Raw genomic sequence first — 26,755 nt, 5'->3', positions numbered from 1 at the left:
CTTGGTGGAAATCCAGTGACTTCGTTAAAATAGACCTGGCCCGGAAAGTCATCATTGTCTTCTTAAGTAGAACTGGATATGAGGATCAAAGGACTTCAAGTTTGTTTTTGTTTGTTTTACAAGTAGGTTTTTGCTGGCTCAGCAATACGGTCTCTAACGGGAGAAAGGGACAGTATTTGATTTTCTAACGACAAGTGCACCTGTAATTTCCCATGCAGGAAGTAATTCACTCATGGTATGTGCTACGCTTCGGAGATGGCAGGATCCCAGGGCAGCTGAGGTTGGCGGTTTCGGCAAAATCAGAAACGGGAAGCAACTCGTCAGTGATGGGTTTCCTCTCCCCATGAGAAAGCCCGGGAGGCCTTTTGGTGAGTTCCCCACTTTCTAGAATGTCCGAGAGGCCTTCCGGGGGGATACATCAGTCTCCTCACTGGGATTGTGGCCAGGTGCCTCCACGAACCTCTCAGAGGTGACCGACGGAGTTGAAGCCTCCCGACTCGGAAGCTGCTCCTGCCATGTTCAACCAAGCATCCAGAGAGTTCTGGGACGAGGGATGGAGGGGAGTGTTCTCGGAAAGGGACAACATCATTGCATAAGCCTATGGGAGAAAGAAGAAGACACATCATAGGAGAAAGGGCATGAGCATGCCAGATCCCTATCAGCAAATAAATAAATGACTTGCAACCGAAGGGCTTGCAAGATGGGGTTTCATCCCATTAAGTGTGCAAGAGAATTTTTTGGGAGCCTGTGTCCCAGGTCAGGATCAGACGGGTTTTCTCATTCTGGCATCTAAATGTCACCTTTCAGCCCTTGCTCTTGGAGCCCACTACCAGTGAGTTGTGCAGTTGCTTCTTAGGGCAGACAGTAGGAGGAAGAGATGTGACCACTGCGGGAAAGTTATTGTCACCTTCATGAATGGGAAATCCCAAATATCTTCAATAGAAGAAGATTATATTGGATTTATACCCCGCCCTATACTCTGAATCTCAGAGCGGTCACAATCTCCTTTACCTCCCCTCCCAAGAGACACCCTGTGAGGTGGGTGGGGCTGGAGAGGGCTCTCACAGCAGCTGCCCTTTCAAGGACAACTCCTGCGATAGCTGTGGCTGACCCAAGGCCATTCCAGCAGCTGCAAGTGGAGGGTGGGGAATCAAACCCGGTTCTCCCAGATAAGAATCTGTGCACTTAGCCACTACACCAAACTGGCTCTCAATATCCAGTAGCTGTGAGAGACCAGGGGATATTGTGCAGTGTGCAAGCATCAGAGTCCATCAGATTTCCCACAGGGGTGCCAGACTTTGGGTGGGTTCTGGGAAACCCCTGGAATTACAGCTCATCTCTAGACTGCAGTCACCTTGGAGAAGATGGATGCTTTGGAGGGCAAACTCTGCAGCTGCATTGCCCCCCATTTAGGTCTCTGTCCTCCTCAGGCTCCATCCCCAAATCTCCAGGAGTTTCCTAACCAGGATCTGGCAGCCCTGTCCCCCATCTCCTACCAGGGCCGGGGGGACCAGGCAACCCTGAGCACCATCAACCAAAGGTGCATTGCTCATCTTTTCTCACTGCCATCTGCAGTGCTAAGATGTTGCAGAGACCTCTCATTTCCTGCTGTGAGAGGCATCAGGAAACAATCACATCTCCCTGCCTTTGCTTTTCTGTTGCGTGGTAGTGGGGAAATGAATCACAGCTCTTTATTTCTGACCAGTGCTGACTGAGCATGAAGAACAATGAAAGAGGGTACCTGAATGTTTATTATGTGCACATACTTAGTGGTAGGGGCTCCTGGAGTTTCACATATTCCCAAGCCAAATAAAACTAGAAACTAGCTGTTTGGGGTCAGCTCGGGAACATCGGAAACAACTAAAAATGTCCCTAAAATTCCAGGAGTAACAATAATATATCTCCTGGAATTTCAGGAGTGTTTCAGGAGGCACAGGAATAGAGGAGGAGAGAGAATTAATGCCCCTGGCAAACAGCTGTTAGGCGGTGTATGTGTCCTTTACATTTTGCACAGCCATTGTTTTCTATGTGGGTAGACCTTGATGTTAATTGAAAATTCTAATATGGGCGTTTGAGAGAGGCCGGTCTGAGGACCTTGTCAGTTGGCTTGTGAAGAAGCTGCATGTGCAGCGGAACGCGATTTAAGCCGGTGATTGTTTGAAGGCCAGATTTCTCCTTCGGAAGCCGACATCAGTGGAAGGACTCTGTTTGGACTTCTGAGTAGTATTACTCCTTATAGACTTTTTGGAAGAATTTGCCGGAGTCATCCTTGGGAACAGTGTTTCTGTTTGGGACTTTATGCTCTCTATGTGATTTATGGTTTTGGAACGAAATTTGGATGTTTTTGCACAATATAATATATAGATTTTTGTAAATTTTGTCTAATTGTATTCCTGACACAATTGTTTTTAGATTTCTTTCTCCATAGAAAATAATAGCATTTTAAAATTTAAAGGGCAGATATGCTGCTAAACCGCTTTTTCCCAGGATGTGCTTCCTCCCTCTCTTCCTCCCTCCTTTCTCCTACCACCTTGTGGCGGGGGGGGGGGGAAGGGGTAGGGGAAATGGAACCAAAAAATTTCCTTTTAATCTCATGTTTTCAGTTGCTGAAATTCCCAGACCAAAAACTGTAACCCAAATTTCCAAAACCATATCAAATTGTCTGAAATTTCAGCACACTGAGAATTATGCCCCCCCCTTTTTTAAAGAAGATGATGATATTGGATTTATACTCCGCCCTTCATCTGAATCTCCGAGTCTCAGAGTGGCTTACAATCTCCTTTGCCTTCCTCCCCCACAAGAGACACCCTGTGAGGGAGGTGGGGCTGAGAGAGCTCTCACGGAAGCTGCCCTTTCAAGGACAACTCCTAATGAGAGCTATGGCTGACCCAAGGCCATTCCAGCAGCTGCAAGTGGAGGAGTGGAGAATCGAACCTGGTTCTCCCAGATAAGATTCCACACACTTAAGCACTACACCAAACTGGCTCTATAAATAAATAAATAAATAAATACAATTCCCCTCCCCCAAATTAATTTTTTTGAAGTGTACTCCCATAATTGGCTATCATGTTGCATAAGTTCCCCCAAACCTGGAGTTGGCACCCTGTTCTCTTAAAGTCTCTGGAGATATTTAGATCTGGTCAGTGCTGTAGACCTAGAGCAGGGATACTCAGCCTGTAAGCACTTTTTAGAATTTCAAGAGTGGGGATTGGGTTCCCTTCCAAAATGTCTGCCAATAAAGGCTGTGGCCAATCACACAATGGCTGCTGTAGGATATTGAGGCCAATCACAAAATGTTGGGAGTTCGCACAACAAACATCCTCCTATGACAGAGGGAGATCTGTGATAAAGGTGGAGGGTGTGCCCTGTTTAAACACAAAGGTGATCCTCCTGGGGTCTTCTGAGACACCTCTTGCTTCAGTGAGATGGAAGACAGTCTATTTGCTTTGGGAAAGAAGTGAATGGATGCCGAGAAACCTGTTGGTGGGCACCATGGAAATCACTGCTGGGAATCACTGACCTTGACTATTAGTACATGAACATATGAAGCTGTCTTAGAGTAATAGCCTACCTACTTTAGCTCAGTGTTATCTGCTCTGATCGGCAGCACTGGCTGCTGGAGATTCTTTGGGTAGAGATGCTAAGAACTGAGCTTTGGACCTTTGGCAAATGATTAATCAAAATCCTTCTGCACAGGGCTTATGCAAAAGAATGTTATTTGTAAGCAAAATGTCCCCACCCCTAAAATGCAAGCCAAATATAGACCATACAACCTGATGCAATCTGATGGGAAGATTTCCCAGCCGCGAAGAGTGAAGAATCTGTTAAATTTCTATGATGGTATGACGACCCTGTCCTCTTCCATTCCTCAGAGGCAAGATTTCTCCTCTGTTTTGGTTTCCCTTTAGTGACTGAGCCACACTAGTAATGGTGCTTTCTTCTTTGCTAAATAACTCTGGCTGTCCCACTCTGTCACCCTACGATATTTTGATTGCTGACTCAGCCCAGGGACCAGAGGGAAGGAATGGGAACCCCCTTTAACTTAAACCACTTAAATGGCATTTGAGGTATTTTGAAATTCAAAAATAACAAAAAAAATTTAACATAGAGGGGAAAGGTCAGGTGAAACCAGGAGTTGAAATTTCTGAGGTAAAACTAATATGCGCACAGGCTTTAATTCTTATGTTTCAGGCTAATGAGAGTTTCTTAAGCTATTCACAATGACTTAAATCTTTATGTTGAAAGGCTTTTGTTCCAGTGTTTTCCTCAAATGCTCCAGTACACTTTCTTTGAGTATTCTCTGAGGTCGTTTTCGCACTCACCTTAATCAGCAGCGACGACCCTCTTCACCGCGCAGGATCTGCGCGGATTTCGCACTAATTGCCGCGGAGCACCCAGAAGAGCCAGAAAGTCCCGGCGCTTTTGCGGCGCAAACGGAAACCACCAAAAACCAGTTTCCGTTTGCGCCGCAAAAGCGCCGGGACTTTCCGGCTCTTCTGGGTGCTCCACGGCAATTAGTGCGAAATCCGCGCAGATTCTGCGCGGTGAAAAGGGTCGTCGCTGCTGATTAAGGTGAGTGCGAAAACGACCTGAGTCTTTTGGTTTCCAGAAGGCTGGTATAGTGTTTCCAGTACCCAAGTGCCTTCTCTTGAAATACCAATACTCATCTTGAGTTTTTAATTGACTCTTAAGGGTTCCAAAGGTAGTTTCTAATCACACCAGAGCGGGATCTCTACACTCGACTGTTTGACTGAGTAGGGAATTTTCTTCTCTCTTTAATCTATCCCCTTTCCTCGGCCCATATGGGAGTCTTCGCCTACTTCCCAAACTTCCTTGCCAACTTTCCCCCAGTTCTCTTTCTGTTTAAAACTACTCTCAGCTAAGACTGAAATCAGACTCAACTCAGTCAAGGCTGAAATCAGACTGACTGTCTCATCAGTATTTGTTTCAGAAGTCTGCTCAGCTGATGTTAATCAGTCAGATCTCTTGGAACAGCCTCTCACTCAAGGTTCTCTGGCTCTGTGAAGAATTAACCCATCACAGTCCTATCTCTTTACAAAGCACTTATAACCTTTTAAAAGTGCAATCCATCACAGCTGGCGTGCAGAGGTCTCCCAAGTGAACATCAGAAGATCCCTGATATTTAGATGGAAAATATTTTTCTCTCCCATCCATCTCCCTGTTTTGCTGCCTGCACCAATATATAATGGTCTCACAATGGCACATATGTGTGTGTATTTGTCATACAAAATTCTTTTATCCAGACAAGCCCAGCTCTACAGGAAAAGCAACAGATAACACAATGCCCATAAATAATTAGTACGATTTCAGCGTATTAGTAAGAAGACAACAAAGACTGAGACATGCGTGGAAACAGAAAATGAGCTCTCTCCTGAACAGCAAAAGAAGTTGAAAACCAACTTCTCTTCTAGATAGGTGCATCTGTAATTTTGGCAGATGCTCTCTCTCCCTCAGGGCATATCTATACTGCAGACTTTAACAAATCTGAATAGGGACTTCTTCCCAGAAAATACTGGGCTTTTAGTGGCTTAGAAGATGACAGATCTTCCACAGAGAAATCTCAGAATCCTTGCCAGACTAAAATTCCCAGGGTTATTTAGAGGAACCCATGGTAGTTAAGCAGATGTAAAACCAACATATAATGGAAATGTGGGTATCCTCTCTGTTCCTTTTCTATCAGGACTGCATTCAGATTCAACCATGGTTTGTGTATCAAATTTCTGGTTCGTTTAGCGGAGGTACGTAATGAATTCCAGGTTGGATCCGCATGTTGTTGGATATTTTTAAATCGCCTCCCAAATTTTCCTATCTGGCCAGGAACACCAAGAAAGTATTCAATTACATGTGGATCCTACCCCAGATAGTGTGCAAACCCTACTATTTCCGTGTCTTGTCACTCACCAGTCTCACAGGAAGGAAGGCATGCTCCTTATACTATCTCTATGGACAGGTGGTTGTAAGAGGGGGCAATACTTAAATGAATTTGCAATTTGTGCATTAGGATGTTACAACAAACCACATGAAACTGTATGAACTGCGGTTAAGAAACCAACAGCAAACCATAGTTTGTAAACTTAGTTTGGCAGTGCCCAACAAGCCCCAGTTTGTTTTGGCCACCAGAACTCACCAGGGTTGGATCAAACCATGGTTTATAAACCTCTGTTTATTGTGACATCTGTAACATCAGAGCTAACCAGGGATTGATCAAGCAGAGATGTATAAAACCACCGTTTATTGAGTCATCCAAGCACAGCCCCTCTCTTATGAACGCAGAAAGGGCAAACTCCAATTTATAAAACTGGATAGGAACATGCTGCCTAATCCCCAAACACCACTGGGCTGTTAGATCTCCACTCTGAACTCTGATCTTGAGAATCCTAGTTTTATGTGGACAGAAAGCAAGTTGGCTAATCCCGCAGAACTGCCGGAGAGCAGCTAAAGAAAAGTCCCAAGGTACACCTACCTGATTTTTAGCCTGCCTGTACAGAGTCTGTTTAATTGCCTCAGAGTCTAAGGTGGGATTATACACATCTTTAACTTCAAAAGATTCCTCGGATGCTTTGCGTAGATCCAGCCCCTTCCCAAAATGCGGCATCTGCTCCAAATCTAACAAGCTGGCTTCGTCCTCCTCAATACACCTGTACCAATGACCAGGAGGGGAGGGAAGGGATTGACCTGTTAGCGCATCCGACGGTTCACAAATATGGCCAAGGTGAGTGTCGCCAAACTCAAAGCAGACATGCACATACCATAACGCTGCCAGAAGCCACATGCAGAACGCAAGAAAGGGGAAGACACACAGACGATCAACAGGCAGACAAGGAACTTTACACATAACACGAGGAACAGGACGAAGCATGGAAAGTGTGGTTGCGTGAGTTCAGATCACAAGTGTTACGGTGGATGTTCAGCCTTGCTGGCATTTGCTTTGAGGGGCTGCTGCTCAAAGATGGTCACTTGAAAGGACTCTCCCTGGATATTTTCCCAAGTGATTATCAGCTGACTAATCATGTGATTATGGTGTAACATCAAGGTGACCTTAATCATACTACTCTGGTTGCAACAATGAATGGCATTAATAATAGCTGGGATGGTGTCATGATTAGAGTGTTGGATGCACACCTGGGAAGGCAATCCCTCTGCAGCTGACAAGTTCACCGGGCAACTTTAAGCAATCCTTGTGCTTCATCCTAGCCATCCTCACAGGATTGTTGTGAAGATAACATGAGATGAGAAACCTATCTATCACCCCAACCTCTTTGGAGGAAGGGCAGGATAAAAATGTGACTGAGGGATAACAACAAAATGTGTCTGTGGAGAATTCTCCACCCTGCTTGTATGACGTTATCACATCTACTGTCATATCACATTGTGGGCTGAACCAGAAGTACTTACCTCATTTTATGTTAATTTTCCTGTAAAAAAAAAAAGCCTACCATTTTTGGTAAATATTTGCGACACCCTGCAGTGCAAATTCTGTTCTTTCTCTATGCCATTTTCTTCTTTGCCCTCACTGCCCCCGTTCTCATTTGCCCTCACTGCAATATAATCTTGTCAACTTTGGTGAATGGTCTGATTTTGTGATTAGTCAATGTGTTGATGACACAGGGGATCAAAATCACAAATGCTGTCATAGCCAATTGGATTAAACAGTAGAGTGGGCAAATGAGGTCAGGGACATTGAGGCCAAAAGAAAATGGTGCCAAGTAGCAGCAGCAGCAGCAGCCAAGGGAACAAAAGGGCACTGAACAGAATCGGAATACCAAAAAATGCTTGGCAAGGTGATAAGTGTGTTGTTGTTTTATCAAATAAGTTGTTTGGCTGTATCACAAGGTCTAGTTTTAAGAATATTAAAGACCGAATATTCAGCACAGACCGAATATTAGAGACCAAATATTCAGCACAGGCCTCAAAGATGTCATCAGAGTGGAATTCTAGCAGGAGCTCCTCTGCATATCAGGCCACACACCCCTGAGGTAGCCAGTCTTCCTTGAGCTTAGAGGGCTCAGTACAGGGCCTACTGTAACCTCTTGGAGGATTGACTATATCAGGGGTATGTGGCCTAATATACAAAGGAGATCCTGCTAGAATTCCACCCCTGTGATCATTTCATGAATCTGGTGTGGGATCATGCTGACCCCTGTGTGATACCCTTAAAAAGTGGATGGCTGGAGAACTCAGGTTTGGGAGATCCCTGCTGAGGCAGCTTCCCCAGGTCAAATTTAACACGTGCCCCAGCATCTGCTAAAACAAACTAGGGGAGGGGGTTGTCTGGGGTACCCTCTTCCTGTGCTCTGTTGTACTGGTGAGCTGGAAGTTTCTTAGAGGCAACAGGGCAGATCCAAACTAAATCTGGATCTGCCCACTGGGTTTGAATCTATCCATTTTTTTCCTTGCCTCCAGAGCTCACGCAAAATCTCCAGAGTGCGAGATGGAGCCAAAAGCCCTTCTGTACCATGGGGCTCACTTTGGAAGAGATTAAGACACCCCGCCACTCCTGTCTTCTAGGGGTGGCAGGGAAGATCTGATCGACATCAGGAAATGAAAACAAATGCTCAGGTTTCTAGGCACTAGTCATCTAGACTATGAGATGCTCTTTACTCTGCAAGCCTTTTGACTTGGACAGTGTCCTCTCCATAGCTCTCCTTAGTTTGCATTACTTACCAAAGACAAAGAGGGCAACCAATTGGTTACTATCCAAGCCAAACGAGATGGAGGCAGGCCTCAGATGCTCCAGTACATGTATGTGCAAGCCACCAATGACCACACACACTATCTTGGGTGTACCATATATGTGAAAAGACATCTAAAGTTTTCCCGCTGCCTGAGTAGGACAGTGTGAGGTGTGAGTGTTCTGCGGCCCCACCTGCCCCCACAGCTTGAGAGAGAGTTTTCTAGAGAAGAAATGGCATTTCTGGGGTTGATGCAATAGCCGCGCCGGATGGATGATTCGTGGTCACCCCATGCCTTGCCAACCAGGGGCAGAAAAAGCTGGTGCTTCCTCCCACCCTATGGCAGCAGTCAAACCTACCTTCGGGTGCGGTCAAAACTCATGGTAAGGGATGCGGCCTCTTCATCTTCCTCATCCTCAAACCCTCCTTGGGGCTCCGTTGTCGGAGACGCCGTCTCGTCTTGCGACTTCCCCGTCAGGCTGTCGTCGTCTTCCTCTTCCAGTTCTTCCTCTTCCTCATCCACGTCTTCCGTTTTGTCGTTCGTGAGGCCGTGGCACTGGGAGCTGCTGTCAGTGTTCTGGATTTCAGGCCTGCGAGATGCGACCACGAAGGATCAATGGATGGGATTATAAATGGAAGCGCTGAGCTAACATTAAAAAGTCACATCTGCCTTTCTGACTTTGAGTTATAAACAAGCAAGCCATGGGATGGGCAGTGAAACTGAATAAAATACCTGCGGACTTACTCTTGCAGTAGCCATGACAACAGAATGTGGGGTAGTGGTTGTCCTAGGACTGGGGGGAGTTTGGTTCAACCCCCCATTTAGCCTAATTGAGTAGCTTTGGGTCAACTGCACTGTCTTTCTCAGTCTAGCCAACCTCAAAGACCACTGAAGTCAATGGATTTAGTAGAGCGTAACTCTCTTTAGCCCTGACTTGGATGGCCCAGGTTAGTCAAGTCTCAAAAGCTAAGCATAGTCAGCCTTGGTTAGGATTTGGATGGAAGACCACTAAGGAAGTCCAGAGTTGAAATGCAGTGGCAGGGAAGGGCAAACCACCTCTGAACTTCTCTTGCCTGGAAAACCTTATAGAGTCGCCATAAATAATAAAATGTTGTTGGTCTTAAAAGGCCCTACTGGACTCTAACTTTGTTCCACTCAGGGCTTTTTTTGTAGAAAAAAACAGCAGGAACTCGTTTACATATTAGGCCTTGCCCCCTGACACCAAACCAGCCAGAACATCATTCCTGCTAAAAAAACCCGCCCTGGTTCTACTGCTTCAGACCAACACAGATACCATAAGTCGGCTGTCGCCTGATGGAACTTTTCACCACCACCTCTGCTTTTAGGATTGCGCTGTCAATTAAGGAAGGTGGTTTTTTTCATTATTGATGGAAGACCCAAAGTGAGTGTTCTGTGGCCCCACCTGCCACCGCAGCTTGAGAGAGAGTTTGCTAGAGAAGAAATGGCATTTCTGGGGTTGATGCAATAGCCGCGCCGGATGGATGATTCGTGGTCACCCCATGCCTTGCCAACCGGGGGCAGAAAAAGCTGGTGTTTCCTCCCACCCTATGGCAGGGAGGGAGGGCCATAAATTGAGTAAAACAAATAAATAAATCCTACCGAGTTTATGTGTTTCTGAAACTAACATTTCATGCACATCAAACCCCAGAATTATAGGAATTTCCGTGCATTGCAACTGTGGTTCTCCAAACTTTTCAAAGTGGGACCCACTTCTATACTTTTTGGGACCCACGTGCAAAGTCATGCCATTTGATGTTCCTCCTTCACAACATGAAATGCACCCTTGAGCTCCAGTTCTGACCAGTACTCCCTCTAAGCCTTGTGAGCAAAAATTCTGTGTGAGTTACTGGCATTAAAGTTGTGAGCTACTGCATGAATTAGTTTGCTCTGGGGCCATTTTTCCTGAGCTAAGACAAAACTGTGTGAGCCAGGGGCTAAAAAACTATGAGCTAGCTCACGCTAACTCAGCTTAATGGGAACACTGGTCCTGACATGTCTGATAATACTGTCATTCTTTCTGTTTGCCTATGACCCCATGCCAGCCAGCCAAAGATGATTCGGCTCACGTCTTAGCAAGAAGTACTCCAGAATTGTTAATATTATTTAGTGCATTCTTAAAATCCCAGCTTTCTCCAAGAAGCTCTGGGTGGCATCTGTCATTCTCCCCTCCTCCATTTTATCATCACAATCACCCCATGAGGTAGGCTAGACTGAGTGGGCATGACTGGCCCCAGGTCACCCAGCAAGTTTCTGAGACAGAGTGAGAATTCAAACCTGGATCTCCTGGATCTAACCACCATGCCACACTGGATGTCTAGGAACAATGTTATTTCAGGCTGAAAAGAAGTCTTCCTCCCTCTGGCACAAAGATAACCAGAAATACCTTGATTTGTTTCTTGTTTAAGTGCCACTCAGCACATGGAATTAATAAAATAATAAGAATAATAAATGCCCATCATCATCATTTGGAAACATCAAAATGGAAGAGTCATAATTATAGCTGGCACCGTACATTTGTATGCCATGTATGTACAGTATAAAAAGGTCCTTGTTTGTTTTTTTTTTCATGGTTCATTGGCAGATTAAATATCTCTCAATCAAACAGAGGAGGTTTTTTTAAATTAAGGGTAGGAAACTCATACAGTTTCTGTGAGCCCTGCATCTTATCACATGGTTAAAACATGTTAGAAAGGGCTGCTTGTAGGTTTTGTGCGGTTGTTGGTTGTTTTTTTTAAATGGAAACCATGGGCTTCAAATTTTATTAATCCCCAGAATGAGTTATACCAGTTAGCTAAAGAACACACCTTTGTTTTGTATCAAAAGTTTCCTGATTTCCCAAAGGATGACTCAAACAGGAAAAAAGGGGGTTTGTACTGGACACCATTTCTGGATTTGTGTGTGTGTGTGTGCTTGGAGCTGTTCACGGACATAAAATACTAGAACTCAAGAGCATTGAATTAAACTGTTGGGCAGGAGGTTCAAGATGGACAAAAGAGCGTGATTAGCCAATGGTGGGACTCTGCTTAGGATTCCACTCTACAATAACTTAATTTTACCTGCACTGTAAATAACTCTAAAGTTTTCTGTCCAATGCTCAAAAGCAGTTAAGCTGCAATATTCAATTAGAATTTTTAAAATAAACATAAGAACATAAGAAGAGCCCTGCTGGGTCATACCAATGGTCCATCTAATCCAGCATCCTGCAACAGGGCGGAGAGGCTGAGGCCTTCCCCTGATGTTGCCACCTGGGATTCAAAAGGCTTATTGCCTCTAAATGTGGAAGTTCCCCTTAGTCACCATCAATGCTCCCCTCTAAGCTATGGAGTCTTTTGAGAAAAAATTCCGCTTTGTGAGCTACTGGCATTAAAGTTGCGAGCTAATGCATACACTATTTTGCTCTGGAGGCATTTTTTTTCTGAGCTAAGACAAAAATGAATGAGCCAGAGGCTAAAAAACTGTGAGCTAACTCACACTAACTCAGTTTAGAGGGAACACTGGTCACCATGGCTAGTGTCCATTGGTAGACATCCTCTGAGAATCTCTCTAATCCCCTTTTAAAGCTGTTTACTCCTGTGGCCATCACTACATCTACTAGGCCTGTGGAGAGCAGGGTTCAAATCTTCACTTGTCCCTGAAGTTCACAGCATGTCCATGAGCCAGTTATTTATTTAGTGCCTTTTATCCTGTTCTTCCTCCACGCGGCTCAGCATGGCACACATCTTTCCCCTCTCCTCCACTCTATCATCACAACAATCTTGTGAGGTAGGTCAGACTAAGGGAGAGTGACTGGCCCAAGGTCACCAGGTGGGTTAATGGAGATTTGAACCGGAGCCTCCGGAGCCTGAGGTTCTATCCATGGCAACACACCGGCTCCCAGTTCTCACTTGTGTACCTTTTATCTGCGAGAGCCGACGATTGGTTCATCTCGCTATTTGCAATAAAGTTTCTGATCTCCGAGAAATACGAGTCCTCTTTCTCGTCTAAAAGTGCATGGTTGTCTGATTCTGAGGTCGGAGAGGAAGCGTTGGTCCCAAGGTGGTTCGTGATGACCCCGGAGTGTTGGCTCACTGCAGGAAAGAAATGGGAGGAAAGGAAGCGTTAGGAGTTCCACAGCCAACCGAAGATGAACAGGAGTGTTGGTCAGACACTAAGATCGATTTTGCACTAGAGCTTGTCCCAGGCGGAGAGCCCTTTTGCCCCTCTGCTTCTCTTCGTTTTTGCACAAACTGCTGTGGAGCCAGGAGTTGGCGCACTGCTCTCCCACAGCAAGCAGAAACAACTTGTAAGAGGATCTTGGTTGCAGCGGAAAAGTGGTGCTCCAACTCACAGTTCTGGGGCAGCTTGTGTGAAAAACCGAGAGAAGCGCTGGGAGCAAAAGGGCTCTCTACCCGGAAGAAGCCTAGTGAGAAATTGGTCTCAAGAGTCCCTTGCTATGAAGAAGCAGGGAGAGATCTTTCTGTCTGTCTTCCTGCCTACCTGCCTACCTATCAGTATATTTCTTGTTTCAGCATACTTCTTGTTTCAGGTTTGCACGGTTAGCTTTATAGACTGCATACAGTTCTATTACAAAAATGTATCCATACATAATATGTATGTCAACTTCACCTATGATACACATGTAATTCGGGTATTACTTTGGTTGTGGCTGAATTTCTAGCAGCCGTGGCTTCTGTGTGAGGATGAAAATAAAGGGTGGTATTTGTAAGACTGGTTCTTTCCAAGTATCCAAGACTGCTGGGTGTTGAAGGAAGGAAGGAAGACTGATTTATGTTCCTTGAGCAGTGTAAACTAGATAGATGGATAGATAGATGGATGGATAAATGATGGCTTGATGGACAGCTGATGGATGGATGGATGGATAGATAGATAGATAGATAAATAGATAGATAGATAGAGAGATAGATTCAGAGCTTTTTTTGTAGCAGGAACTCCTCTACATATTAGGCCACACTTCCCCTGATGTAGCTAATCCTCCAAGAGCTTACAGGGCTCTTAGTACAGGGTCTACTGTAAGCTCCAGGAGGATTGGCTAATTCAGGGGTGTGTGGTCTAATATGTAAAGGAGTTCCTGCTACGAAAAAAGCCCTAGATGATTGATTGATTGATTGATTGATTGATTGAGAGAGAGACATTGGATGGATGATATCAGAAACAATTCATGGTTTGTTTTGTGATGGAAATAAAGTATTCAGTTTGAGCAACAGGAGCAAAAAAAAGAGCAGGGAACTTCAGGCTAAAATGGGAGAAAGGACACAGAAGACATAGTTCAGAATGGTGATGGGAAGAAAGGCCAACAACACTGTCTTTAGTAGAGTTACATCCCTGAAGTCCATCAGCTTAGAAGGGTATAAGTCTGCTCAGGATGGCACTGGGAATTCCATAAATCCCAGCAGTCTCTATTTACTAAGGAGAAGAATGTGCCATCAAATAACAACTGTCTCATGGCAATCCCATCCACAGGGCATTCCAGGCAAGAGATGAGCAGAGGTGGTTTGCCAATGCTTTCCTCTAAGGGTTGCCAACCTCCATGAGAGGGCTGGAGATCTCCTGGAATGACAACTGATCTCCAGACTACTGGGATCACTTCTTTATTTATTATTTAGTTAAATAAAACATTTATTCCACTTCTCTTGGAGAAAACAGCTGCTTTGGAAAGAGGACTGAATGGCATTATATCCTACAGAGTTCCCGTCCCTCCCTAAACCTCACCCTCCCTCCACCCTCAAATCTGCAGGTATTTCCTAACCTGGAGCTGGCAACCCTACTTCCTCTGCATAGTGACCCCAATTTTCCCTGGTGGTCTCCTGTCCAAGACCCAGGCCTTGACCCAGTCTTTAAGAGCTGTTACTCTCAGGAGCAGACTGGGTGTGGGTGTTCAAGAGAGGATACAGTTCAGTTACTTTTATTGGCATTAAAGGAGAAGTAAAAGAGAGAAGGGAAAAATAGATGTATACACATATGCATACAAACAGATAAAACATGCCAACATGAGTCAAGACAAAAGAACATTCTAAAAGGGTCTAAAATCTGTACACAAATAAGTCAAAAGCCAATCTGTCTAATACAAATTTAAATTACAAGAGAGGATACAAAGATGTGCAGTGAGAGTGAGGAAAGTAAAGTGGTTCCCGCTGGCCGAGCCTATTTCCCTTTCTGTCTGCAGGCATGTTGCTAAAGAAAGAGGAATCTGAACTGTGTCCAGGGCTGGCCTTAGACTGTCTGGCACCCTAGGCAAGGCGAACTTCTGCCCACCTCCCCCCCCCCCCGGCACTGATAACATCACTGAGTCACATTGGAAGCGCCCACTTTGGTGACCCCAAAAGGCAGCACTCTAGGCAATCACCTAGTTTGCCTAGGGACCTCGCAACAGTGATCCACGCAACGGTCACCTCAAGATTAGACTACTGTAATGCCCTCTACTTGGGGCTACCTCTGTGCCGGACTCGGAGACTGCAGCTAGTGCAGAACGCGGCGGCCAGGCTGTTGTTGGGACTCCCAAAATGGGAACATATACGGCCAGGGCTACGTGAACTGCACTGGCTGCCAATCATATACCGGGTCCAGTACAAAGTGTTGGTCATTACCTTTAAAGCCTTATATGGCCGAGGACCTGCCTACCTGAGGGACCGTCTTTCCCCATATGAACCCCAGAGAGCACTGAGGTCAGTTGGGAAAAATCTAATGACCATCCCTGGGTCAAAGGAGATTAAATACCAGAATACTAGGGCACGGGCATTCTCAATCGCGGCCCCTACCCTATGGAACCGACTCCCCAAGGAGGTGTGGGCCCTGCGGAACCTTGATCAGTTCCGCAGGGCCTGCAAGACCGCCCTTTTTAAGCTTGCACACCTGGACTGCTAAGAAGATCGGTAATTAAGGATCCTCCAATGCAGGTTGAAGATCTATACCGCTGAATAACTGTACTCATTGGACTGGTTTTAATGTTGTTAAGTTAGTGTTTACTGTTTTATATTGTTAAATCTAAAGGCTTTTAACTACTGTATGTTTTTATAAAATGTTGTTAGCCGCCCTGAGCCTGCCGAGGTGGGGAGGGCGGGATATAAATAAAAATTATTATATTATTATTATTAGTGATCGAGCCGGCCCTAACTGTGTTCTGGGCTTGGAGCTTTCTTTAAACAAAGGGTGAAATGGAGAAACAGCCTCCAGCCTGCTGTGCCTCATCCAATGCTCACAGTCCTATTTTGTTATTTTGAATGTGCCTTTGAAGAAATTGTCATTAGTTTGTCTTGCTGGAATTCTCCCTTCTAGATTTGTAGAAGCTTCTTGTTATTTCTGTTTCTATTGCTATTTATATCGGCTGCTTTATGACCTCAAAGCACTTTATCACAAGGGATAAATCTCAAGAGCCACACAATGCAAGCAGTATATATTTTTAAAAGATCGGTTTGGTGCAGCCTACAGCCTTCCTGCGCACCTGGAACATTTTCGTGTTCGTGCTTCTTCAGATGCCGGTCAAGGTTGGTCTGCTGGCCGAAGCATCGATTACACAAGTGGCATTTGAATGGCTTCTCCTTGTTGTGTATGTTTCGGACGTGGCGTTGGAGGTTCGATGAAATGCTGAATGACCTGTCGCAGTATTTACACCTGGAGAAAAAGACAGAAGGCAGGGTCAACATAAACCTCTCAAACTTCAAACATGCCCAGATCCTTGTTGATTTCACAGAAAGAATGATGTCTAGTCAGATTTCACAGGGCTCAGCTTTGGTAAGTATACCTTATTTTACTGACATGTAGGTCACGGCAATGAAAAGAGGATTTGGAAAGACCATGATCTTGTGCAGCCAGGATGGGTACATGTGGAGGAGAATATCTGGACTAGGTCTGTTGGTCCCTTCCTAAATCAGCATTAGGGGAGGAGCTATGGCTCAGTGGAAAAGCCTCTACTTGGCACGCAGAAGGTTCCAGGTTCTCAATCCCTGGCATCTCCAGTTATAAACAGGCAGTTAGCAGGGGATGTGAAAGACTAAGACCTCCACCCAAGACCCTGGAGACCATCTGTCAGTACGAGTAGTCAACAGTGACCTTGATAGACCAACAGTCTGATTCAATAAGGCAGCTTCATGCATGTTAACATCCAGTTTCCTGAAATGGACAACAGGATCGTTTAGGGAAGTGCACAAGCCAGGTGCGAAATTATCAGCCCTCTTCTGCTGTTGCTCTCTAGCACCTGGGATTCAGAGATATACCGTCACCAGACGTGGAGGTTCCATATCACTATCAAGGCTAATAAGTACCAATTTGGCCTGTTTTCTCTGTATTTACCTGGTCCTCTGGAAATCAGAAAGAGCCCTACTGAATCAGACCAATGGTTCGTCCATCCAGCACGCTGCTTCCCACATATCACTTCTGATGCCTTTTTTTTTTGTATTGTTGCTAATTTTTGTAATCTTAGACCTATTATTCATATCTCTCCGTGCCATTTGATTGCATTGTTTCATCTGCGTCAAGTCTCAGTAAGAAAGGCAGGCGATGAATACTGTATAACTACATTTCTATCTAGTTTGTATATATCTAGTTTGCATATACTGTATATAACTACATTTTTATCTAGTTTCCCTGTCTGGCCAGGGAATCTTTCTCACTGTCTCCACCAGCACCAGCAGTGACTGCGGCTGCTACTGACCACCCCAGCAGAATCTGGAGCAGACCCAGTCATGTTAGTTGCATTAATAATAACGACAACGATATGCGATCCATAAAAATTCCAACAGTGCCTGGAAAATGACCCAAAGGTGCATTCTTTCAATTTGCTGAAGAGGGCAGCATAGGGGCATTGAACAGCAAGGCTTTCAGAGCCGTTGGGTGCATGTTGAATCAAGATGAATGCGCCATAAATCTCTGCTTATATGAGATTGAGGGGGTTTGGGGGGTATGTTCAGTCCAGCGCAGGGAATAGCAGAGATTAGTTTACCAATCAGCTTCAACAGATTCCCTAGCCCGTTTGCCAGGACCAAGAAATCTCGTTCACAAGGTTTTATCCCCTTTGTAGCCCTCCTTCTATCGGCAGGCGTACCAGTTTGTTTTCTTAAAAATAAACTAATCAGGGGAATGGCAAGTGTCACAATCGTACATCGCGCTGAGAACACATATTTTCCAGATGTGCTACAGCTGCGGCTGTGACTCGGCCTCTAAAAATATCTTCCCTATTATTTTTGGATGTGGCGGAGATACATTTATGAAACACTCTCCGCAAATGTTATTGGGACCCCGTGTTCACCTCATGATTTTTGTCACCGTTTTGAAAAATGAGCCTGGAATCGAGACGTCAAGATTAACTTAGAAGTATGTTGCTTGGAGGCTCTTTGCCTCTCTTTCTGTCTCTCTGATCCCGCACGCTTTGTGTTCCTTAACCCTAACCCTCCCACCGGAGGCCAGCAATAAGATGAGAGGTCAGCCCTGGTAGCGAAGCGTTTCAGAGATTTGTGGGAGTTGGGAAAATCCAGCTAAGATGTGTGGAACCACTATGAAAACACGAGATCTGAAACAGAGAAGGAGCACATGTCCGCCTCACCCCAACCAGTTGAAGAAGAAGAAGATATTGGATTTATATCCCGCCCTCCACTCCGAAGAGTCTCAGAGCGGCTCACAATCTCCTTTACCTTCCTCCCCCACAACAAACACTCTGTGAGGTGGGTGGGGCTGGAGAGGGCTCTCACAGCAGCTGCCCTTTCAAGGACAACCTCTGCCAGAGCTATGGCTGACCCAAGGCCATGCTAGCAGGTGCAAGTGGAGGAGTGGGGAATCAAACCCAGTTCTCCCAGATAAGAGTCTGTGCACTTAACCACTACACCAAACTGGCTCTCCATTTCAGACACTCAGATCTCATCTCTTATCCCCAACATCTGTTCGTTCATTCCCTGCAACCATTTCTAGCTTGCTTCTCTGGAGTCCAAAGTGGTCTTAGGCATAGCATGTGCTTTCCCCCTGGGACACAACTAACTCCTAATAACAGTATGGATGTATGAAATGGCATTTCATGGATAATTTTGCACCTTTTTCACCACTAAAGAGCTCAGGATGGCACACATTATTTGCTCCTGCTTCCATTTCCAACAGCCCTCTGAGGTAGGGTTGCCAATCCCCAGTTGGGAGCAGGGGATTTCCCGGTTTGGAGGCCCTCCCCCCGCTTCAGAGTCATCAGAAAGTGAGGGGGGGGTGGAATGTCTGCTGGGCACTCCATTATTCCCTATGATGACTGATTCCCATAGGGTATAATGGATAATTGATCCTTGGGTATCTGGGGCTCTGGGGGAGCTGTTTTTTTGAGCCAGAGGCACCAAATTTTCAGCATAGCATCCAGTGCCTCTCAAAGTTTCAAAAAGATTGGACCAGGGGGTCCAATTCTATGAGCCCCCCCAAAAGGTGTCCCCATCCATTATTTCCAGTGGAAGGAAGGCATTTGAAAGGTGTGCAGTCCCTTTAAATGTGATGGCCAGAACTCCCTTTGGAGTTCAATTATGCTCATCAGAACCTTGCTCCTGGCTCCACCCCAATGTCTCCAGGCTCCACCCCCAAAGTGTCCTGGCTTCACCCCCCCCCCCCGATATTTCTTGAATTGGACTTGGCAACCCTACTCTGAGGTAGGTTAGGCTAAGAGTGACTGGTCTAAGGGTTCCCCGTGAGTTTCCACAGCAGAGTAAGTATTTGAACCTGGCCCTCCAGAATCTTAGTCCCACACTCTAAGCCACTCTGTTGTCAGGTTTAGTATCTAGCTTAGCATTGCCAGCTCTCCAAGATCTCAGCTGTGCACCTGAGGTTTTTTTTAATGCTGAAGATTCTAGACACTGAACCTGGGCTCCTCCACTCACCTGTGGGGTAGTCCCCAAAGGGTGCCTTTGTCTTATTTACACCACAAAGTCAACTAGCCTAGCACTATGGCAGCAATTCTCAGCATCTTACTGTATGCACATATTCACAAGTTTATGGTTCTTTGTCTTCAGCAACAAGGACAGAGAAGTCGCTGTTACCTCTTTAGCCATGGAACTGATAGAATCATAGAATCATAGAATTGGAAGGGACCTCCAGGGTCATCTAGTCCAACCCCCTACACAATGCAGGAAACTCGCAAATACCTCCCCCTAGGATGTAGCAAGCAGCCAGGATATTCTTTAATTTGTTTTTCATCCAAAGTACCCTTCCCTAATTTTTTCCCTCAGTGAAGCATATCGTTATAAATTTAAGCATGGTGTGGCTCTTGTCTTGCACTCTGCCTTCCAAACATGGAATGCAAAATTCCCAACACTTTCTCATCCTGCTACCTGAAATCCTTTTTTAAAAAAACCCAACAACACAGCAATGCAAGAAGCTGAAAAGGGGGCTTCCTACAAGCATAATTGAATTGTGTCCTCTGCTGAATTCCTGGACATTTTACCCCTCCTGTTTCCAATACTTCTAGATCCTTGACCTCAGCTAAAGATGCTACCAAATTCAACAAGTTTGCTGTTTGTTTCAGGTATCCCCTGTGTCTCAGGTTACTCCTGCCTTGAGCGAATCAAACCAACAAAATCTTAATTTTCAGGACCTTTTGTTCCCTTTGTGTCAAAATTCTATATGAAAAATGCTTGCAGTTTTGGACAGTATTTGTGCGCTGAGAACTCAATATAGTAATTACATGTATACCAAATATAGGGATGACTTACCAGGGGTGTCAAACTCATTTGTTATGAGGGCCGGATCTGGCATAAATGAGACCTTGTTGGGCCAGGCTGGGCCATGTCGGGCCAGGCCATGTGTGTACTTATTTAAGATTAGGTAGCAGAGATATAAACTTTTTTTTAAAGGACACAGACAAACACAACTAAAGATTTTTAAAAAACCTTAAAACATGCTTAAAACATTAGCACTTGTTGATCTTAATGGTATTTCTTTGTATTTCTCCCATGGGATCCAGGGAACTGAGCAAAGGAAACTCTGGCTATTTTCCTCCCTTTCCACGGGACTAGGAGGGGGAGGAGCCTCAATGAATGGGAAAAATCGAGGCTTTCCTCTGTAGCTCTGCTGTGTGATTGAGCAAGTCTTGCAAAGCATCCTGAGATGCAGAAGGAAGCAAGAGAGAGGGAGAAAGAAACAGACAAGAGCCAGTTGCTCAGGGGCCTGATAGGAGCCGTCTGTTGGGCCGATCTGGCCCCCGGGCCGCATGTTTGACACCCCTGACCTACACTGTATGTCTTACGTTCACATTAAAAGGAGATTAGACAATATTACAGAAAATGGCTCCATCAAAGGCTAGGGAACTAAAAGGGGCTTCCATGTTTGGAAGGGATAACCCTCTGAATGCCACTGCTGGGAAGCGGCAGCATGAGGAGATGGTGTTGGCCTCTGTGTCCCTATTTGTGGTTGGCCACTCAGTGAAACAGGATGCTGAACTGGATCAATCTGTTGCCTTGGCCCACAGAGCCCAGGGCAGCATGCAGTCCTCCCCTCCTCTATCATATTCTCCCAACAATCCTGTGAAACAGATCAGGCTGGGAAAGAGTGGCCCAAGATCAACCAGTGAGCTTCATGAGAAAGAAGAATTTGAACTCAGGTCATAGTTCAGCATTCTACCCGAGAAACTACACTGCAAGCTGCTTTTCTGTTCTACACATCAACACCTAATAAATGTATACGAGATGAAGTGAGCTTTGACTCATGAAACTTAATGCTGGAATAAAGTTTTTGTTAGTCTTTAAAGGGCTACTGGGCCTCCCTTCAGTTTTACAAGAACCAGAGAATGCCCAGTTTCAGCAACGAAACTGGAACCAAAACCATTTGTGATGACCATTTTTACAAACAAAGGGAAAGGAGGTGGTGGGGGGCAGGGGGAGAAACACAAATGTACTCATCCCTATCCATGCCTGCCATTGTTATGGGCATCGGGTTGGATTTAGCCAGCCTTTCTGCTGGTGAGAAGAAGAGGAGGGGGAGGAGGAGATTGGATTTATACCCCACCCTTCACTCAGAGCAGCTTACAATCTGCTTTCCCTTCCTCTCCCCGCAACAGACACCCCATGAGGTAGGTGGGACTGAGAGAACTGCTCTTGAGAGAACAGCCGTGAGAGAATGGGGACTGACCCAAGGCTGGCTGCCAGTAGAGAAGTGGGGATGACCTGGAAGGAAGAGGTCCATTTTAATGACTATGTTGGGAATCCTGGGACCTTCCCTGCAAAAACTTTGTAAGAAGGATGCGGGGGGTGGGGGCTGCAGCGAGAAAGGGAATGGACAAGATGGAGTGGAAAATCTGCCGGGATTCGACCCTCCGTGTCTTCGGGGCATCTCCCCTGCTCCTTCTTACCATCCCTCAGGAACTTCAAAGTGTCTTGCGCAAAGCGAGCAAAACTTGGCGGCCTATCTGTTCATTTATTTAGATGTCCAGGAAGTCTTTGAAAAGTTCCCTTTGACAGCCTTGGCTGGGACTGTGAGTGATGAGGATCAAGGTTAGGATACGGAGGCCAGATAACAAGCTTGTTAAAAAAAAAAAATCAAAACCAGAGGGAGATGTTGGCGGAGCTGCACCTAATGGCTGAGAGCAGGAGGGAGGAGGCAAAAGGTTACTGCATTTCATGTGGTCTCAGAGGGGTCACCCCTTGGATCTGTGCTGGTTTTAATCTTTGGAAGGAGGAGAGAAAATATGAAGAAATATCTGCCTTTCAGTTCAGTGGACTGAAGAGAATGAGACAGCTACAAGCGAGTTGGAGTTAGTCGCTTCATGCAACATTTGAAGTGGATTTTGGAGTTGGCTCCAGAAGAAGAAGAAGAAGGTTATGATTATGATATTGGATTTATATCCTGCCCTATACTCTGAATCTCAGAGCGGTCACAATCTCCTTTACCTCCCCCCCCGCCACAACAGACACCCTGTGAGGTGGGTGGGGCTGAGAGAGCTCTTACAGCAGCTGCCCTTTCAAGGACAACTCCTGTAAAAGCTATGGTTGACCCAAGGCCATTCCAGCTGGTGCAAGTGGAGGAGTGGGGAATCAAACCCGGTTCTCCCAGATAAGAGTACACACGCTTAACCACTACACCAAACTGGCTCTCTTTTGGTGAAACATCTCAGGGGCTTCACTTCTATCCTAGCCTGCAATTAACAACTGAACAAGGAATCTGTCAGAGTTAGGGTCACCAACCTCAAGGTGGAGGCTTGAGATCTCCTGAGATTTCAGCTGATCTCCAGGTGATGGGGATGAGTCCCCCTGGAGAAAATGGCTGCTTTGGAAGGTGGACAATATGTCATGACCTGCTGAAGCCCTTCTACTCCCCAAACTCCCTAGGCTGCACCCCCCAAACCTTCAGGAATTTCCCATCTTGGAGCTGGCAACCTTAGTCAGGGCTGGGCAAGGTTGGAGGGCAGGATCAGACGGAACAAAGATCTTCCATTGCCTTTCTCAGATTTGCTCAGCCACAATTCAGATCAGCACCAGGGGTTGTTTTGTAGAAAAATAGGTGGTTGAGCTAATTAGCATAACTCATTAGCATATGCCACCCCCCCATCCAAAAGCAAGAAAGGATCCAAGAAAGGAGAGCCCCTGGCGAGCAAGGCCTGCTTGGTATGGGTAGAAGTTCAAGCAGACCTCACTCGCCTGGGGCTCTCCTGGGCTGCCCCCCTCACCCAGTCAAAAAACCAGCTAGCCACCTGCCACCCAAAATCACATAAGAAGTGGAGAAAGGCTGCTGGGAGTGTGGCAAAGCCCCTGGTGGCTGGCTGGTTGCCCGCTCTCCTAATCCAGGGATTGTTATGCAGCTGCACCTACTATTCAATGGACAAGGTAGGTAAGTGGGGAGGAAGAGGGGGAACCATCAGAAAGGTTCAGGAGCTGTGCTCCTGTGAGCTCCTGCTGAATCTGAGGCCTGATCAGCACCATGTGAAAAGGGGAGAGGAGGTCCGAATCCTGCAGGGTTTTGCCTATTGAAAGCACTCCTTCTATTCATGGAGGTAGGGAAGGTGTGCCTGTCTTTTGCCTTTTTCCCCTTCCAAAACTACTACAAGAGTAGGTGGTGAGGGGTGGGCATCTGGGTAAGCAAAATCATGCAGGATGAAGGGGTTAGCCCCTCCCCCCATGTGTCCCCAATCTGAAAGAGGGTCACCTGCACTTAAATATTGCTCTTTTGAAATGTTGAATAGACCCAGTTGAAGAACGTCCAATGCTTTGGTTCTTTTGACCCTCACACCAAGAAGCTATAGGGATTTTGACAATGAATCACCCCTGATAAACTCACTTTCTGTCCAATCAGTCATGAGTGAGAAAATGGAAAACCGGGGTAAATTTCTTTTCCCTTTTTCTTTCTTAAAAAGAAAGCATTTCTTAAATAAATGAATACATGTGCTGATTCCATTGCATGGCCATGTTAAGTATCCATCAACGCTACCTGTTTGCTCCCTGAGAATTCCACCCCCCCCCCCACCCCGCACACAGATCAGGAACTATAAAAATTAACAAACTGAACAGGAAGTGGAGCAAAGTCTTCATGGTTGATTCAAACTCTTGCTCTGGGGAGCAAAATTCGATTCCAGTAGCACCAAGTTTTCCATGATAAAAGACCAACAAGTTTCCCATGACATAAGATTTCAAGACAGAAGGGAGCTTTCCAGAAAGAAGGGAGCCAGTTTGGTGTAGTGGTTAAGAGCAGAGGACTCTAATCTGGAGAACTGGGTTTGATTTCCCACTTCTCCACATGCAGCTGCTGGGTGACCTTGTGTCAGTCACAGTTCTCTCAGAGCTCTCTCAGCCCCACCTGCCTTACAGGGTGTCTGTTGTGGGAAGAGGAAAGGAAGGTGATTGTAAGTTACTCTGAGACTTCTTTGGGTAGTGAAGGGCAGGGTATACAACCAACTCCTCCTCCTCTTATATCCTGGAAATCTTCTTGTTTTTTAAGGTACTTCTCGGCTCAGTCTTCTGCCTATGGTCCCCATGCATATGAATGCATTTGTTTCATCTCTCCAACTAAATTAATGAACAAAGGAACTTTTTAAGCAACCAAAAGAAGAATGAAGAAAAAAAAACACACACACAGATATAAGAACTGGGATTCCGTGATGAACTTCTTCCTACTCGGACCAAGCCAAAACTCTTTCCACACAACGGTATTTTTGTAGCTAAATTTAGAAACCAGAGCTGTGAAAGGGAGCATTAGAAAATCAATTATCAACCAACGTCTTTTCAAAACACTGTGCGAACTCTCCAGAGTGCTGTTACAAAGCGAGATTTACCAGAAGTCGGTCTTCGATGCCTAAAAACATGCATGGAGCTTTTTTCTGGGAAAGGACCAGACCAAATACATCTTTATTTTGCTAAAACTTAGGTTAACTATAAAAGTCTCCTTTTTTGGAAGAAAATCGAGCTGAACAAGTTGTGAACAATGTGGCATGTGCTTTGGACCTGAACACTGCTGGGTTCCCTTCATTCAAAGCAAAAGAACAACAGCTGAGAAAGCCACGTGTTTCCTCTGTCCCTATTTCCCAGGGGCAGTCTGCCCTCTCTGGTCCCTGTCTCTGGAAAATCAGTAGCCCCCTGCACATGACACCCTTTGTATACCAACTGAATGTGCATAGAGACAGAGTAGGCACAAGCATGCTGGCCCCTTCTCACACCTCTGCATATTCACTGTCTTGTGACCATGGCACCAACACATGGGGGACGCGCCCAGATATGTGCTCCTTCCCTGTGATTTGGAAAGCAGCATTCCTGGTCATGGAGAGGAAGTGGGCTGACCACTGTACAATGGCTGCGATATAGCCTGTCCCTCCTCTTTCTGAGTGGGGGCACTGCCAATGGCATTGTGCTTACCCACTTCTCTTCCTTCCCTTGGCATACAGGCTGCCACCAGAGGTGGAAGCAGTGGTTCTGGTTGTCCTTTCTCTTTGACCAAATAAAGCATTCCCTCCCTTCCTTCCTTCCTTCCTTCCTTCCTTCCTTCCTTCCTTCCTTCCTTCCTTCCTTCCTTCCTTCCTTCCTTCCTTCCTTCCTTCCTTCCTTCCTTCCTTCCTTCCTTTCCTTCCTTCCTTTCCTTCCTTCCTCCTTCCCTCCTTCCTTCCTTCCTTCCTTCCTTCCTTCCTTCCTTCCTTCCTTCCTTCCTTCCTTCCTTCCTTCCTTCCTTCCTTCCTTCCTTCCTTCCTTCCTTCCTTCCTTCCTTCCTTCCTTCCTTCCTTCCTTCCTCCCTCCCCTCCCCTTCCCAGAAGCTCAGCATAGCATATGTTTCCCCCTTCCCTACAACAGCCCTGTAATATAATTCAGGCTTTGGAAGAACAAACAGTCAACGGTCACTCAAATACATGGCATAGCATGTATCTGAATCCAGGTCTTCCAAGTCATAATCAAGTATGCTAAGTCTACCTGCCTCTCTGCCTTCGCTAGTTGTATTATGTCTATGCCTGGCAAGGGCATAGAATCTTTCTGGCCAGGATCTTTCCTGTCAATTATTTCCCTTGGAAAACAAAAGGATTTGCCTCTGCAGTGTTTTGCTGTTGTTCCCGATGCTTACAAGCTATGCTCTTACTTACCTGTAAGGTTGTTCTCCTGTGTGTGTCCGGAGATGTCTGGTCAGATTCGCTGAACGTGGGAAGATCTTACCACAGTACCTAGTAGACAAAGAGAGAGAGAGAAAGAGAGAGAAATAGTGAACTTCATACAGTATTTTCAAAGTCCCCCAGCTCTGATCCAGAGGCTGCTTACTGATGTGACAAGAGGGTGAAGGAAATCCTATTTTGGCAAACATCTTTATTCACTAGTTGCTGTTGATGTTACTATTATATTATTTTCACACTGTGCTGAACAGAAAGCTGAACATCCTCCTTACTTGACAAAACCTGACCATCCTGTAGTTATTAGGATACCTGCCTCAACTGATCAGCAGAACCGATAAAGAAACTTTGGCTGCACCTACTCACTCTCCGATAGAGATGTCAAAACCGATAAGGTGTGTTTGCTACAGCAAGAAAGATGAAATTCCGTAATGTGACATTGCCAATAGAAGAAAAGTCTGAAAGGGGGATTTTTGAATGCCTCTGACTTGAAACGTACTATATGAATGGCTGCTTCAG

At 45.7% G+C, this 26,755-nt stretch overlaps 1 protein-coding gene across 2 annotated transcripts in view; it reads right to left on the bottom strand.

The window, feature by feature from the left end:
* Positions 1-381: 381 nt before the first annotated feature.
* PRDM16 (PR/SET domain 16) overlaps positions 382-26,755 on the bottom strand; it is a 608,720-nt gene continuing 582,346 nt past the window's right edge. Inside the window, exons 12-17 of one of the 2 annotated variants that reach the window (XM_060259378.1) lie at positions 26,216-26,293; positions 16,154-16,323; positions 12,608-12,782; positions 9,053-9,283; positions 6,485-6,659; positions 382-598 (exon numbers count right to left, since the gene is read on the bottom strand). In XM_060259378.1, the coding sequence (XP_060115361.1) occupies positions 464-598; positions 6,485-6,659; positions 9,053-9,283; positions 12,608-12,782; positions 16,154-16,323; positions 26,216-26,293 (964 nt within the window). In that variant the 3' untranslated portion in view covers positions 382-463. The remainder of the gene's footprint in view (positions 599-6,484; positions 6,660-9,052; positions 9,284-12,607; positions 12,783-16,153; positions 16,324-26,215; positions 26,294-26,755) is intronic. The other variant, XM_060259379.1, reaches the window with a different exon arrangement.

Source organism: Heteronotia binoei, chromosome 18 (genome assembly GCF_032191835.1).
Source record: "Heteronotia binoei isolate CCM8104 ecotype False Entrance Well chromosome 18, APGP_CSIRO_Hbin_v1, whole genome shotgun sequence".
Lineage (NCBI taxonomy): Eukaryota > Metazoa > Chordata > Lepidosauria > Squamata > Gekkonidae > Heteronotia > Heteronotia binoei.
Note: the sequence above shows the minus strand (reverse complement) of the source record. Positions and strands in the feature narration are given on the sequence as shown.